Here is a 16,945-nt window from a genome sequence, read left to right on the forward strand (position 1 = left end):
AAAGTAGGCAAACTGCTCATTTCCAGCCACCATAATAATTTATTTTGCCGATACTCCATCCTGGACCGTGTAGCGTAATCTAGACAACTTTCTGTTTACAATTTCCGACATTTGGAAGGACATTTGTTTGTCAACTATAGTTAGATACATGCAGCTTCTCTTCTGTCATAACTTGTTGCCCCAGAAGACTAAATAAAGTAGTGCTCACCAGAATAATGTCTTACATTGACAGAATGAGTGCATTAGTAATCTAGTTAAAACCGGTAAAGTTGTCTGTTTCGTTTAGGGACCCGGGGAGAACAGTGAAAAGATTTGGTCTTTGCAAAATGCCCAAATGTCATCAGTTTGACTGGTTTTAGTGAAATTAAAAGCTGAGAAAACGATGAAATTGGTTTATGCTAAGACTTTAGTCTGTCTTGGGTGCATATTTTATGTGGTTGAAACACTGTCTGCTTGCATAATAGTGTCAACGAGAACACACGCACTCGCATTTCCTCAAGAGATGCTGAAATAATTCGTATTTCTCCACTCCTGTTTCCGAGACTAAATTAACATTTGTTGTGTAATTTCACTGCAAGAAATGCATAATTCTGCAAGAGTTAATATTATATTACGCTACATGTGAAAGGTTATAGGCCATATTTCAGTTAATATTTAACCCATATCAATTTAAAATGAGGAATAATCCGTTTATTCATCGGTACAGGGATACTTGTGAGCGGGATATCAAAAGTGCATGTAAATAGCTTAACCCGAATAAGACCTTCTGCGGGATACGAGCTACTGTCCACAATACCTTGCACATGTAAACGTGGTCACTGACTACAGTGTGTGTAAAAATCCACCGAGTCGACTTGTGTGTGAGATTCTATGAGTGAGTGATGGAGAGTTTTGTGTGTCTTTGAAATCTGATCTCTACTAAGCAAATGAGCAGATTCAATCATTCTATACAAGTAATCATTATACAATCCAGTAAACTGGTAAAGGAATTAGAATAATCGTTAGCTGCTTGGAACTTCCTATCTCAGACCACAAACATTGAGAGGGCCCTGCCCCCACTCGTAAAAGGAGCTGAAGTAATATCTTTAAAAAAAAAATGTGTTTCTGACCAAATATATACATAGACTGGACACATTCATAGACATGTTGTACATATACGTCTACAGTAGTGATCAGTGGACATAGTCTGACTGACAGGCAGTAGGCCCCCATAGGGAAGGAGTAGGAAACAACATGGCCGCCCATGAGGAAGGCCTCACAGCTCGTGTGTCCGTGCCCGTCTCTCCCTCCACATGGCCCGAATCTCAGTCACAATCAGCGGCAAGATGAAGACTATGCTGCAGCCGGTCTGTGAGGCGATCAAATAACAGGACCAAATATGTCACCAACAGGGACAACACAGTGCCTTATGTAAGATGCTCCAGAGGAGAATGAGTGACTCATTTCTGGAAGACGTGAACATTGTCTCACATTATGGGTTAGACATGATGATCTTACCATGACAATGAAGAAGTAGAAGACAAACATCCAGCCCAGCTTGCTCTCGATCACGGATACCAAATACTGGAAGACAAGGTAAAAAAAGCTCAACATTAAATCACTGGAAAGCACATATTTCTGTGTGTATGCATGTACTGTATGTATGTGTGTACTTTCTCGGTCTCTAGTGTGTGTTACCTGTCCCGCTGCAGCTCCAATACTCCCAGTCCCGTCCACTATGCCGGTGACGGTAGCCAGAGCCTCCTGACTGCCCCTGAGGGCCTCCTGTCGCCCCAGGTCTGCAGAGATGGCTGAGCTGATCATGTTGGACGGTCCTCCTATGAAGAAACCTGTGGTGGCCAGGAGAGCTGCATTCACCACCTGGTCCGGAGGGGAGTCTGGGGGGTGGACAACACAGGGTTAATTCACACGTTGTTTTTTTTTGTAGATTGTGTATGAGACAGCAAGGGATGTGGTTCTATTTTTCTTTTTCCGCCATCATGGGCTCCCCTTTGGTGGTCTAGAATTGGCATAAAACACAATAATTAACCATTTCCATTTTTTTTCCTTAAATAAATTAGATCACATTAAAATGGAATGTTGGCCTGAATAATATAGTGAAATGTTTTGGGCTAGAAAAAGGAGGACGGCAGATGAAAGAAGGAGGAGTACTCACGGCTGTAACCCACCAGGGCTCCCATAGCCAGCAGCAGACTGACGGCTAACACTGGAGCCCTCTTCCCCATGAAGTCTGAGATCAGGCCCTGGATCGTACCACCTGGGAGAGAGAGAGAGAGAGAGAGAGAGAGAGAGCGCAGAAGATTAATACACAGTGTCCTGTACCGTCTAAAGGGGTCTACACAGTCTATGCAAACGGAGCCGACGGAGGTCCGTTTGCGTCGCGTTCCAAAAATCCAGTCGCACAACTGTATGTGGAACTACAGTGCCGTGCGAAAGTATTCGGCCCCCTTGAACTTTGCGACCTTTTGCCACATTTCAGGCTTCAAACATAAAGATATAAAACTGTATTTTTTTGTGAAGAATCAACAACAAGTGGGACACAATCATGAAGTGGAATGACATTTATTGGATATTTCAAACTTTTTTAACAAATCAAAAACTGAAAAATTGGGCGTGCAAAATTATTCAGTCCCTTTACTTTCAGTGCAGCAAACTCTCTCCAGAAGTTCAGTGAGGATCTCTGAATGATCCAATGTTGACCTAAATGACTAATGATGATAAATACAATCCACCTGTGTGTAATCAAGTCTCCGTATAAATGCACCTGCACTGTGATAGTCTCAGAGGTCCGTTAAAAGCGCAGAGAGCATCATGAAGAACAAGGAACACACCAGGCAGGTCCGAGATACTGTTGTGAAGAAGTTTAAAGCCGGATTTGGATACAAAAATATTTCCCAAGCTTTAAACATCCCAAGGAGCACTGTGCAAGCGATAATATTGAAATGGAAGGAGTATCAGACCACTGCAAATCTACGAAGACCTGGCCGTCCCTCTAAACTTTCAGCTCATACAAGGAGAAGACTGATCAGAGATGCAGCCAAGAGGCCCATGATCACTCTGGATGAACTGCAGAGATCTACAGCTGAGGTGGGAGACACTGTCCATAGGACAACAATCAGTCGTATATTGCACAAATCTGGCCTTTATGGAAGAGTGGCAAGAAGAAAGCCATTTCTTAAAGATATCCATGAAAAGTGTTGTTTAAAGTTTGCCACAAGCCACCTGGGAGACACACCAAACATGTGGAAGAAGGTGCTCTGGTCAGATGAAACCAAAATTGAACTTTTTGGCAACAATGCAAAACGTTATGTTTGGCGTAAAAGCAACACAGCTCATCACCCTGAATAAACCATCCCCACTGTCAAACATGGTGGTGGCAGCATCATGGTTTGGGCCTGCTTTTCTTCAGGAGGGACAGGGAAGATGGTTAAAATTGATGGGAAGATGGATGGAGCCAAATACAGGACCATTCTGGAAGAAAACCTGATGGAGTCTGCAAAAGACCTGAGACTGGGATGGAGATTTGTCTTCCAACAAGACAATGATCCAAAACATAAAGCAAAATCTACAATGGAATGGTTCAAAAATAAACATATCCAGGTGTTAGAATGGCCAAGTCAAAGTCCAGACCTGAATCCAATCGAGAATCTGTGGAAAGAACTGAAAACTGCTGTTCACAAATGTTCTCCATCCAACCTTACTGAGCTCAAGCTGTTTTGCAAGGAGGAATGTGAAGAAATTTCAGTCTCTCGATGTGAAAAACTGATAAGAGACATACCCCAAGCGACTTACAGCTATAATCGCAGCAAAAGGTGGCGCTACAAAGTATTAACTTAAGGGGGCTGAATAATTTTGCACGCCCAATTTTTCAGTTTTTGATTTGTTAAAAAAGTTTGAAATATCCAATAAATGTCGTTCCACTTGTTGTTGATTCTTCACAACAAATACAGTTTTATATCTTTATGTTTGAAGCCTGAAATGTGGCAAAAGGTCGCAAAGTTCAAGGGGGCCGAATACTTTCGCAAGGCACTGTACGTAGAGAGCGTTGCAAACGGACGTTCGTCGGTTCCGTTGGCGTAGACTGTGTAGACCCCTTTAGACGGCATAGATAAATGACTCCGCATAGCTAGCTAGGATGTTACGACATCTAAACCGTAGTCAACAACACCAATGTCATTCATATTAACCAGCCAGCGTTAACTAGGCCTGGGCCGGAACACTCACCTATGATGCCTCCCACGTCGTACCACACAGAGAGCCTGTCGGCCTGGGCCTCCTTCCAGCCAAAGTTCCTGCTCAGGTAGAAGGGCAACCAGAAGAAGAAGGAGTAGTTGACCAGCTTCAGACAGGCGTACGCCAGGGAATACTGGGGAGAGAGGATGACAGTCACCAGTTACTGGATGAGTCATCTCAGAAAGGCAGAACTAAAATCTTCAGATCGTCAGATGCTCCATAATACAATACTTGCTTTATTGGTCCATTTGTTCAGAGAAAGATACTAATGCAACTAGCGACGTGTTCACCCCCTCCTAAAAACTGCCAGCCAAAGAATTGAGATAGAATGGAAACTCATATACCGGGAGGGGCAGATAGCAGAGAGGATGATAAGATGATAGAAATAGATAAGGATATAGAGAGAGGGGGGAATGAAAGAGGGCGATAGGAGGGTGAGTGCAAAAGAGAGAGTGGGTGATCGCCGACCAGAGTTAGTGAGGTCATGCGAAAGAGACAGAGACACAAAGAGAGCTCTAGTAATATCCCACTCACAGGCAGCACTCCGGGAAGGCAGAAGGCCTGGCAGAATCCGATGGCTTTGGGTGTTTCCCGCGGCTCCTCATCCCCCTGCCGGATGGTGTAGTACCCTCCGTCACACACCTCCTCCGATCCCTCCTCATCCTCGTCATCACTCATCAGAGGCCTGTGGCTGTCTGCGTCTCTTTCCACTGGTCTCAGACCTGTTTCTGACTCCAAACACAAACCTGATGGGACAGAGAAACACCACTCTTCATCATAAGAATCAAAGTACATTGTAGCTAAACTCAGCAAAACTACATGCGTTTATTTTCAGCAAACGTAACGTGTAAATATTTGTATGAACATAACAAGATTCAGCAACAGACATAAACTGAACAAGTTCCACAGGCATGTGACGGACAGAAATTGAATATTGTGTCCCTGAACAAGGGGGGGCTGGTCAGTATCTGGTGTGGCCACCAGCTGCATTATGTACTGCAGTGCATCTCCTCCTCACGGACTGCACCAGGTTTGCCAGTTCTTGCTGTGAGATGTTACCCCACTCCTCCACCAAGGCACCTGCAAGTTCTTGGACATTTCTGGGGGGGAATGGCCCTAGCCCTCACCCACCGATCCAATAGGTCCCAGACATGCTCAATGGGATTGAGATACGGGCTCTTCGCTGGCCATAGCAGAACACTGACATTCCTGTCTTGCAGGAAATCACGCACAGAACGAGCAGTATGGATGGTAACATTGTCATGCTGGAGGGTCATGTCAGGATAAGCCTGCAGGAAGGGTACCACATGAGGGAGGAGATTGTCTTCCCTGTAACGCACAGCATTGAGATTGCCTGCAATGACAACAAGCTCAGTCCGATGATGCTGTGACACACCGCCCCAGACCGTGACGGATCCTCCACCTCCAAATCGATCCCGCTCCAGAATACAGGCCTCGGTGTAACGCTCATTCCTTCGACGATAAACACTAATCCGACCATCACCCCTGGTGAGACAAAACCGTGACTCGTCAGTGAAGAGCACTTTTTGCCAGTCCTGTCTGGTCCAGCGATGGTGGGTTTGTGCCCATAAGCGATGTTGTTGCCGGTGATGTCTGGCGAGGACCTGCCTTTACAACAGGCCTACAAGCCCTCAGTCCAGCCTCTCTCAGCCTATTGCGAACAGTCTGAGCACTGATGGAGGGATTATGCGTTCCTGGTGTAACTCGGACAGTTGTTGTTGCCATCCTGTACCTGGTCCCGCAGGTGTGATGTTCGGATGTACCGGTCCTGTGCATGTGTTGTTACACGTGGTCTGCCACTGCGAGGACGATCAGCTGTCCGTCCTGTCTCCCTGTAGCGCTGTCTTACAGTACTGACGTTGCAATTTATTGCCTTGGCCACAACTGCAGTCCTCATGCCTCCTTGCAGCATGCCTAAGGCGTGTTCACGCAGATGAGCAGGGACCCTGGGCATCTTTCTTTTAGTGTTTTTCAGTGAGTAGAAAGGCCTCTTTAGTGTCCAAGTTTTCATAACTGTGACCTTAATTGCCTACCGTCTGTAAGCTGTTAGTGTCTTAACGACCGTTCCACAGGTGCATTTTCATTAATTATTTATGGTTCATTGAACAAGCATGGGAAACAGTGTTTAAACACTTTACAATGAAGATCTGTGAAGTTATTTGGATTTTTACGAATTATCTCTGAAAGACAGGGTCCTGAAAAAGGAACGTTTCTTTTTTTGCTGAGTTTATATTACAGGTCGACTGATTCATCGGAATGGCCGATTAATTAGGGCTGATTTCAAGTTTTCATAACAATCGGAAATCTGTATTTTTGGACGGCGATTTCTTCTTTATTTAACGAGGCAAGTCAGTTAAGAACACATTCTTATTTTCAATGACGGCCTAGGAACGGTGGGTTAACTGCCTTGGTCAGGGGCAGAACGACAGATTTTCACCCTGTCAGTTCTGGGATGCAATCTTGCAACCTTACGGTTAACTAGTCCAACGCTCTAACCACCTGCCTCTCATTGCACTCCACGAGGAGACTGCCTGTTATGCGAATGCAGTAAGCCAAGGTAAGTTGCTAGCTAGCATTAAACTTATCTTATAAAAAACAATCAATCAATAAATCATAATCACTAGTTAACTACACATGGTTGATGATATTACTAGTTTATCTAGCGTGTCCTGCGTTGCATATAATCGATGCAACGCTGGGGGATGATTTAACAAAAGCGCATTTGCGAAAAATGCACAATCGTTTCATTTACTGTACCTAACCATGAACACCAATGCCATTCTTAAAATCAATACACAGAAGTATATATATATTTTAAACCTGCATATTTAGCTAAAAGAAATCCAGGTTAGCAAGCAATATTAACCAAATGAAATTGTGTCACTTCTCTTGAGCTCATTGCATGCAGAGTCAGGGTATATGCAACAGTTTGGGCAGCGTGGCTCATTGCGTACTAATTTGCCAGAATTCTACGTAATTATGACATAACTTTGAAGGTTGTACAATGTAACAAGAATATTTAGGCTTATGGATGCCACCCGTTAGATAAAATACCGAACGGTTCCGTATTTCACTGAAATAATAAACGTTTTGTTTTCGAAATGATAGTTTCCGGATTCGACCATATTAATGACCAAAGGCTCGTATTTCTGTGTGTTATTATGTTATAATTAAGTCTATGATTTGATATTTGATAGAGCAGTCTGACTGAGCGATGGTAGGCAGCAGCAGGCTCGTAAGCATTCATTCAAACAGCACTTTTGTGCGTTTTGCCAGCAGCTCTTTGCAAGCACAGCACTGTTTATGACTTCAAGCCTATCAACCTAATGGCTGGTGTGACCGATGGGAAATGGCTAGCTAGTTAGCGGGGTGCGCGCGAATAGCATTTCAAATGTCACTCGCTCTGAGACTTGGAGTAGTTACTCCCCTTGCTCTGCAAGGGCCGCGGCTTTTGTGGAGCGATGGGTAACGCTGCTTCGAGTGTGGCTGTTGTCAATGTGTTCCTGGTTCGAGCCCAGGGAGGGGTGAGGAGAGGGACGGAAGCTATACTGTTACACTGGCAATACTAAAGTGCCTATAAGGACATCCAATAGTCAAAGGTATATGAAATACAAATGGTAGAGAGAGAACTAGTCCTATAAATACTAAATACCATATTAACTACAACCTAAAACCTCTTACCTTGGTATATTGAAGTCTCATGTTAAAAGGAACCACCAGCTTTTAAATGTTCTCATGTTCTGAGCAAGGAACTGAAACGTTAGCTTTTTACATGACACATATTGCACTTTTACTTCTCCAACACTTTCTTTTTACATTATTTAAACCAAATTGAACATGTTTCATTATTCATTTGAGACTAAATAGATTTTTATTGATATATTATATCAAGTTAAAATAAGTGTTGATTCAGTATTGTTGTAATTGTCATTATTACAAATAAATACTTTAAAAAAAATATTTAAATTGGTCATTTAAATCGGTATCTGCTTTTTTTTGGGGTCCTCCAATAATCGGTATCATGTTGAAAAATTATAAATCGGTCGACCTCTGGTTTATATGTGCTTTATATCATATTCCACACACACACACACACACACACACACACACACACACACACACACACACACACACACACACACACACACACACACACACACACACACACACACACACACACACACACACACACACACACACACACACACACTTTTTAACTTCCTCAAGGAACAATAACAATTAATGTCAAGAGAATTAAAACAAACAATTAGATGGCACAGAAAGGAGGAAGTTGCTTCAATGTTTATTCTACCGAGCCATTTACTTTATGCTCGTATTATTTTCGAGAAGGAACCAGCAAGTAAGCATTTCATTGGACGGTGTGTACCATGCGTATCCTGTACACACGACTAATAGAACTTGAGACTTGAAGTGAAAGAATGTACAGTATGACACAGTGATAGGGAGACAATGCCACACCAATGAGGGAAACTGGACATATGCGGACCTAATACTCACCCACTTCTTTAGGGGAGGTGAGCAGTCCAAAGAACACTACCACCCCACCAGCAAACTGCAGCACTGAAGTGACCAGGAAGGCATACTGCAGAAACACAGCATAACACTGGGGTGACTTGTATTGGGAATTGTGCTGTTCGGGCTATGTAGCTAACTATGTAGCAAGAGGTTGAGAGAAAGACACCACCACATAACTTCACTTTTCTCTCGACAACAATGTAGTGACATTTTCTAGAGACTTACTAACTAGACCATACCAGGTATTGTCTATGCTACATAGCATGTCCGTTTTTCATCTAGACGTTATTTAAAAAAAAAAAGGTGAGTCCCAAAGCGGATCTGTAATAGGTATATCTGTGTGTGTCTGCACTCACCTCATAACCGTACTTGAGAACACTGGATGCCAGGAAAGCGCCCAGGATGTTCCCAACAGACGCACAGGCACTCCACAGGCCAAACACAAAACCTCGCCTGGAGGGAGGAGACATACAGCGGTTACTCTCCAGAACACACACAACACACACGACATGCTCAACACAATACTCAATTAGAACATTGTCTTCTAGAATACAACAGAACATCACAGGGTCGTTCCGTATGATTTCAATCCCTTTCTGACGGCACCCCCTTTGATGTAAAATAAGGTCTTAGATTATGTAAAATAGGGTCTAAACTACAACATTTCTGAAAATTAGTCAAATCTGAGGTCACTTGTTTTTAGATAAATAACATTTATGCATAAAAAAAGAAATTCTTAAAATTAAAAACTTTAAAAAATGAAATCATAGAATAGACTAAAAACCCTGTTTCTAAGCTTTTAAATTATATCAAACTCAACCGTTTATCTTTATCTGTGCTAAAGACATGGATGTCTCATGGTAGGGTGGGGAATTGTTACATGTTTATTTTTTTTCATTTATGTTTTAAGGTTGGACTTTAGCACGTATAGCTCGTTAGCACGTAGGGCGCACCGATTGGTGTCACCTTGTTAGTCAGTATTGGATACACCTATGCTGGTTGCCATCTCTTTGGTGGGAAGGCGTTAACCTGTCCTGGCCCAGGCGCTATTTAAGAGCGGCTGGCCCTGTGCTCCAGTTGTCTTGATAGACAGAGGGTTAACACCTTCAGTTGGTGCACCCGATTTTGATTTCTAGACAAAAAAAATCCTTTATCTGATTTTGTTTTGCTCCACCTTTTTGGTTTGCTTCCTGTCTTTAACCTCAGGTTTTTCTTTCGTTTGCCTCTTTGGCAAATTTAGTGGGCGCCAATGGTGGACATCTTTTAGGTTCCAGTTGTGGTTGCTAGTCAACTTTCAGTGGACACGCCCGTGTCTTTCAGAACCTCTCCTAAAACCACCCCTTTCATTTTGGTTGTTGGTCATTGACTCTTAGTTCCCCCTTCTGTTTGCGTGACATTTTTGGTTTTCTTGTTGGAGAACGTAACAGTATGCAAAAATAGGTCAACCCTGAACACCTATCTCCTGAATGTTTTGGCATTCAGGTCCAAAAAAGTTACTTTCTGACCAATTTCACCATGGGCAAACATGTATGACAGGTTTCAGGCAAATCAAAAGGGGTGCCGTCAGAAAGCGATTGATATCATATGGAACGACCCCACAGTTAAAGCAATCACCCAAGGCTACTGTTTGTAAAGACAACTTCTGATTGTGGACATTCAAGGACATTTACTCAATCTGTGAGTGATCTGCATCGATCAGTAGTGATGGGGAAAACAAACACAGTTACAGATGAGGAGATTCTTTTTGACGATATTGCAATATTAGTTTGGCGCTAGGTTTGCTGTACCGACACCCAAACTCCAGTATTTTCCCTTCGTAGCTTGTTCGCCATCTTATTTTTAGGGTGACCGTTTGTTTTCCGCCCTTTTATTTCCATGACTGACCAAAACTAGTTCTCATGGCTCTCTCAGACATACAGTGAGCAATATCGTTTGGAACACCGAATCGCAATAAAATCACAATATCGAATCACAATACTTATAGAATTGTGGGAATCGCAATAAATATTGTATCGCTATCATATCGTAAGGTCCCTGGAAATTCCCAGCCCTAATGATCAGTGTTGGAGTATACTAGTGTCATGGCAGAGAGGGTGATATGATACTCACCCCGACTTGCCGAACCAGTTCCCCATGACTGCCACCACACAGGGCCAGACAGCAGACTGCAGTAGGCCGTTCAGCACCCAAAGACCACAGTACAGGTAGATGTTATAGAACTGCAGCCACTCAGTCAGGGTACCAAACACAAACTCCTGGGAAGTGAAGGAGGGAAAAACAGAAAGTGATATTGGATTACGCCACTAAATAAACACAGTGAAATATAATGGGATCAAAATGCAGAATCTGCAGTATATGACTATTGTAGTAATTAGGTTTTCACTAAGTACCTATTGTATAAATCTGTTGTAACAACTGTGTAGATGTATATGAAATATAAAAGCACTTACCACTATGGCTGAACCACACAGACCAAAGGAGAGGACATATCGGAGGTTCATGCGATCTCCAATCACTCCACTCATATATAAGCCCTGCATGAATATTGAACAACACACGCATGTTTACCCTCCTACTTTGACTACGCATCAGTGTGCTTGTTTCCATGTTGATAATGAAAGATGACATTAATGAATTAGCATACATTAGTCTAATGTGCATATTAGCATACATTGAGTCACTGTTGCTAGACTACCCCCCCCCCGTGACCCAAGCTGACCCCGACACTCACCACAGCGTAGGAAAACAGGAAGATGGTGTCGAGGACACCCAGGAACAGAGTGGCTCCATCGGAGTCTGCAAACAGGTTATTCTTCTCCCATGTCTGGAGGAAGATACAGAATAGACAATCAAAGATACATACAGTAACACAATAAATCAACTTTAGATCATTTAACACAAAAACGCTGTCAGAGTAACTGAGTAGAGGGATTTATTTAACCATTAGTATTAGCTGTACTTCATGGTCTGTTTCAACATTATGGTCACGTGCAGAGCACTCGTCAGTAGCTCCACACCTGATAACACTTCCCCATCCACTGCACACAAAGTAAATATTGAGGATCGCACGTGACCAAACCCAATGGTGCAAACTGAGGCAAAACAGCAGACATCCAGGACTTAAGTCATTGTATCAGAGGTCATCATTCAGGGGAGGCGAAAAGGAGAGATAATTCAAGGAGGAGAATCCACATCCTCCCGAGTTACGTACCTCCCCGGGTGAGAAGGCAGGAGAGCTGGCATTCTGCACAGAGGGAGTCCACTGGGCTGAGATGCTCACTTTCACATTACTGAAGGTCTTCCTCGAGGCGTGCAGGAGGACATAGCTGGAGAGAGAGGGAGGGGAGACTTAATAAAGCCCTGTTATATTCCTAGCACAACAGGGGACCAAAAACACCCAGGGTCTTCCAATGCTGTGTGTAGCTGTTTAAAGCAGCTGGTGTGCAGTACTCAGCCCGTTTACAACTACTAGAAATTCCTCAAGACTATAACCTGTAAATAAGAACTCTAGGCTATACGTCACTTCCTGATGACAGGGCCTGGAAAGCAAAACCACAACTTCTTTGGCACAGCCGAGAGGGGTCAAAGGTCAGGGCTCAGAGTGCGGAGGTCAGGATAGGGAATGTGAGGAGAACCGATTCAGCATGAATCTGATTCTTACTGCTCAACTGTCTGACACGTTCACTTTCTCCTACTCTGATAACAACCAGTCTGACCAGGAAGCAAAGGAAGCAATTTTTTTTTACAGTGTAATTACAGTGGAGAGCTTTAGAAGACTGTGAGTACTGTAGCTCCAGTCCAGGCATTAGCACTCGTTGGGGCCCCTATTTACTTAAGGAGGATGTCGGCCTATATGAGCACAAGTGAGCCTGTGTATCAAATGCGCATGTATGCTCTGGTATAAGTGCTTGTGTAGAGAGCATTTGAGCCAAAGAGAACTGGAATGAGAACTCTGAACATTCAGAGGGTCTTATAGCAGATCCCTACAAGGCTGGTGGGAGTTCAGGAGTTGAGTTTACCTAAAGAAGGTGAGGAGGAAGGCGACCAGGTGATGGTGGGTGTACTGCGCCAGGAAGCCACAGCACGGGGACGACATCACAGGGGTCACCAGGAGGGATGGGAGGGGGTGGATGTCTTCAAGGGAACAGAAGGAGAGGCAGGCAGGCAGGAGAGGGAGGGGGTTCAGAGAGGGAACAGCACCACACTAGTTTATTCAACACTACAGCCTAGGTCAAAAACACAGCTTTGCCTGAAAAGAGAGAACTGGGGTTTAAAGTCCTATGAGACCAGGTGGATATTTTTCACCATAGCAAATGTAGGTAAAAGGCCAATGATATAAAGCCACAAACAAGTCAAAGGTCTTGGTCAGCCTCTTCCAAATAAAGAGAACCATAAGCTTGTTATCATTAACCTACTTCTCACCATGGGACCTTACTGTTAGTCCTACAGCCAACAAACCTTGGAACCTGGCCTGAAAGATGTATCTGGTGTAAACACCCTCTGAATCACATTCTTTCAATAAAGGCAAAACCCCCCAAAAAGATTGAGATTTCCTTACCTACTTTTTCCGCAAACGTGTACTCGTTCTAGATAGGAAGAATTTAGCTATGGACAGCAATAAATAGCATTGGGAGCTGTCTTCTTTCTGTCTGCTTCTGTCGCTGGCTAGCAGTGCAGCACTGAAGTGACTCACTCTGGTGATATGTAAAAGCATATGAAATACACTAGCTCGATACTTCTCTTTCACTAAAGATACATTAGGCATCGGATAACACTGTATGGAACACTGTATACAAATATGCAATCAACGTCGAGGTCAAACGGATAAGGACTTACCTGTTTTATTTACATAAACACCGACGCTAGTGTGAGATCACCTGTCTACAGTCCAGTCTGCTACACTGTAGCAATCGGTTTTCTTCATCTGTGGTTTCACGTTTCCTATTGCCACCAACAGGGCTGGAGCGTACCGGAAGTGAATGCATGCAAATAAGGGCCACATGCCCCTAGTTTCAGCCAATCGTGCTGTTTCGAGTCAGTAGGGTGAAGAAATTAACCAATAGTATTGCGAGTCGTGGAGTAACAGCTCCGGGGGATGCAACCCGCTATAGTTTGTCACCTACGGATCAGCTGTGCCAGTGTCGTCTGATAGAGAGCCAGGAGGCTGTTGTTAGTGCATCTCAAGGTAAATCCTCTCTTTTATTTTAATTCGACGCTTATTTGAGTTTAGAATTAGCATACAGTTCAGAACTGTGTTTCAAGTAGTTTTCACAGTCTCTACGTGCTTGTCATTCTGACACTCTTTTTCACACCCATCCACTTTCACTGATTCAAACTGCCTTACAAATTGCTTTAAATGCAATGTAAACGGTTGGGTCATTCTGTGGCTGATTCAACCATCTGTTCACTAGAATAAATACATTTGTAGATCATGTCCCTAGCTAAAGGTATTTTTTATTTTAGAAACAAAAAGAAAAGCTTATGTCACACAGCAAGTTTTACAGATGTACCATGCTGTGCTTCCTTTCTACAGTACAGGTTAAAACATGCTTACATGGTTATACTTTTGTCAACCGTACATTGTAATTTGCTTGTGTCAGTAACAAACTGTCAACTAACTGTCAAACCTCTCTCTTTCCTGGGCAGGGAGGCAAGAGCTAACCACCAATATGGCCACAGCACAGTCAGTCTTAATGTTAGCAGTATGCATTCTCATGATAACTGAGTTCATACTGGCCCAGAGGGACTACTATGACATCCTAGGTGTGCCAAAAGATGCCGCCGAGCGCCAGATCAAGAAGGCCTTCCATAAGCTAGCCATGAAGTACCATCCTGACCGAAACAAGAGTCCTGGCGCAGAGGCAAAGTTCAGGGAAATAGCTGAGGGTGAGTGCTGTCAACTTCTGTGTTAGGTAGATGGGCACTCCCTAGTCCTTTCCATTAGGGCTCGTTACATCAAGTCCACATCAAATGTATTGGACGGAGTGTTAATTATTCATCCTGTAGTTGTATTAATACTTTTGTAAACATTTCAACAAGTAATGGGTGTTTTTCCAATCTTTAATTTTGTCAGTGTAATGGACATTATCAGGTGAACAAGGAGAGCAGTCGTTGATAATATCAATTTAAAAAATGTATCTGGTTTAATTACAAATTTGCAGGGATAACAATAGCCCGGACAGGAGCAGAGAATGTCTAACTGGCCTTCACCGAGAAGACTCAATAGCCTAATCAGCAACGCGAAATGTACTGTTAACACCAGCCGAGAAGCTTGTAGGGAGTCAAAAAGACCAGTGACTTTGTCAGCTACTACAGAACCACAGTGTTCACAGACAATACCATAATAATCCGTGTGTCCTCAGTCCTTGTACCTCCAGTCTGGCGTCAATCACTATCAACAGATGTGAGTTTAATCCATAACAGTCAGCATCGAGTCTAGTGACCAGCAACCCGAGTGTCTCAAACAGAACACTGGAAATCATGTGTGATACAGAAAGGGAAAGCGTGTAAATATACTTAACATTGCGTTAATCACTCTAAACTGAATATGAACTTTATTGAGCTTATTAATATTCCCATTACAGTCAGTTATGACATTTTTAAATGTTAAAGCATTTGTTGTTTTTCTGATGTCTGTGGACACCAAGAGACTCATGTTTCCTTTCCTTTGCCAGCGTACGAGACATTATCAGACGATAAGAGGAGACTGGAGTATGACCAGTTTGGACATGGCCCCTCCCCTGGTGAGCCAGGCACAGGAGGTGGGAGGAGTGGACAGCATTTCCACCAGAACTTTAACTTCAACTTTGATGACCTGTTCAGAGACTCTGACCTGTTCGGTCATAACCAGCACTCCCATCATGCCCAGCACAAGAGGGCCTTCAACAGCCACTTCCAGGCCCACCAGGAGGCCCAGAACAGGCACAAGAGACACTTCCAGGGTTCCTTTGGTGGAGAACACTTTGATGACGTGTTTGAGGACATGGAGAAGATGTTCTCGTTTAACGGACACACGGGCGGGGCGGACAGCCGGTTCCAGGCCTCAGCAAAACAACACTGCAGGACAGTGACACAGCGCAGAGGGAACATGGTCACCACATACACAGACTGTTCTTGATTTATTATCACCAGAAACATATTCCACTACTCACTGGGTATGAGTTTAGCTATCGCGGGTATTTTGGAATTACTGTTAATTTAACACTTTGTGGAACATGATTTTGGGTGGTTTTGGAAAGAAAGAGAAAAAGTGTGCTATAAATGTGTTGATGCCTATGGGCCATAAAACAAACTGTTCTCAAGCAATACCTTTCACTCATTTTGGATATACATAAGCCCAGTTTAATTATTAGGTTCTTCCTTCTGGATAGCATTGCATGTTACGATGCCTCCATTTGGATTTCAATTGACTTAGTTTACATCGTGCTAAGCACCGGCTCTCCCATTTCTCAGGTTCTCTATTGGCTTCCATCTTTGTTTGAGAGTAGCAATTGTGTTGAGTTGAAGAAGAAAAAATAAGCATTTTATTTCCTGTCCTTTCTATTTTCCTCCTGGAGCATTAAAATGTTAAACTGCTAAATGACTTAAATGTAAAATTGCTATGCAAAACCAAAGCAATTCTCTCTTTCAGAAAGAGTTCTTCCAATATCATGACAAATTCAGTGTTATAGCACGTTTATATTGCTTATGCCTTGTATTTTTAGAGCTGTTTCATTTGATTGTGGACTTATTACTTCATTCTCCCCAGTGTGTTAAGTTGCTGTCACTTACTTCAAGGCCCATCTTAAACCTTTCCCGGTTAGGAATAGAGCACATGAGTTGAATCTCATCGTGAAGTTGAAGAGAACCTAGCTATATACATGTATTTAACATGGTTATACACCATTATCAACTGTTACCTCTTGTTTTTGTTTCTGCAAAGTGTGCCTCTTCTGCCATTTTATTATGTGCAATATTTGCAGTCTTTGTTCTCTGTTCTGTTGTCTCTTACCTCGACTTTGCTGCCTGATTGTCATTTTGTGTGAAACCAATGTTCAGTTATTGACTGCTGTCTGCACTTTGTTAATCCTAAGTATGATCTATTTTTAAATATTGTAAGGATGAGGATTAGTACTTGTTTAGAAATAAAAATGTATTTACTCTAAGGTCCCTGCAG

The 16,945-nt window shown here is 43.1% G+C and overlaps 2 protein-coding genes across 5 annotated transcripts; one reads left to right on the forward strand and one right to left on the reverse strand.

Annotated features, from left to right (window-relative positions):
• Positions 1–16: 16 nt before the first annotated feature.
• On the reverse strand, positions 17–13,755 carry LOC118366212 (sugar phosphate exchanger 3-like). Of its 4 annotated transcripts, none has more exons than XM_052491862.1 (15): positions 13,627–13,749; positions 13,353–13,484; positions 12,810–12,924; positions 12,002–12,116; positions 11,522–11,614; positions 11,241–11,324; positions 10,900–11,045; positions 9,147–9,243; positions 8,773–8,857; positions 4,768–4,979; positions 4,225–4,366; positions 2,156–2,257; positions 1,678–1,877; positions 1,498–1,563; positions 17–1,348 (listed from the first exon to the last, which is right to left on the reverse strand). In XM_052491862.1, exons 3-15 carry the CDS (start codon positions 12,884–12,886, stop codon positions 1,256–1,258), a joined length of 1,512 nt encoding a protein of 503 aa, XP_052347822.1. In that variant the 5' UTR covers positions 12,887–12,924; positions 13,353–13,484; positions 13,627–13,749; the 3' UTR covers positions 17–1,255. The 4 variants fall into 4 exon arrangements, with proteins under 4 accessions (XP_052347822.1, XP_052347819.1, XP_052347821.1 ...); XM_052491859.1 differs by having other exon boundaries at positions 13,349–13,484; XM_052491861.1 differs by lacking the exon at positions 13,353–13,484 and having other exon boundaries at positions 13,627–13,755.
• A 69-nt stretch (positions 13,756–13,824) lies between these two features.
• Positions 13,825–16,938, forward strand: LOC118366213 (dnaJ homolog subfamily B member 9-like). The gene is made up of 3 exons (XM_035748706.2): positions 13,825–13,975; positions 14,437–14,676; positions 15,465–16,938. The coding sequence occupies exons 2-3, from the start codon at positions 14,460–14,462 to the stop codon at positions 15,905–15,907; spliced, it is 660 nt and encodes a 219-aa protein (XP_035604599.1). The 5' UTR covers positions 13,825–13,975; positions 14,437–14,459; the 3' UTR covers positions 15,908–16,938.
• The last annotated feature ends 7 nt before the right edge of the window (positions 16,939–16,945 follow it).

Source organism: Oncorhynchus keta, chromosome 33 (assembly GCF_023373465.1).
Source record: "Oncorhynchus keta strain PuntledgeMale-10-30-2019 chromosome 33, Oket_V2, whole genome shotgun sequence".
Taxonomy (NCBI): Eukaryota; Metazoa; Chordata; class Actinopteri; order Salmoniformes; family Salmonidae; genus Oncorhynchus; species Oncorhynchus keta.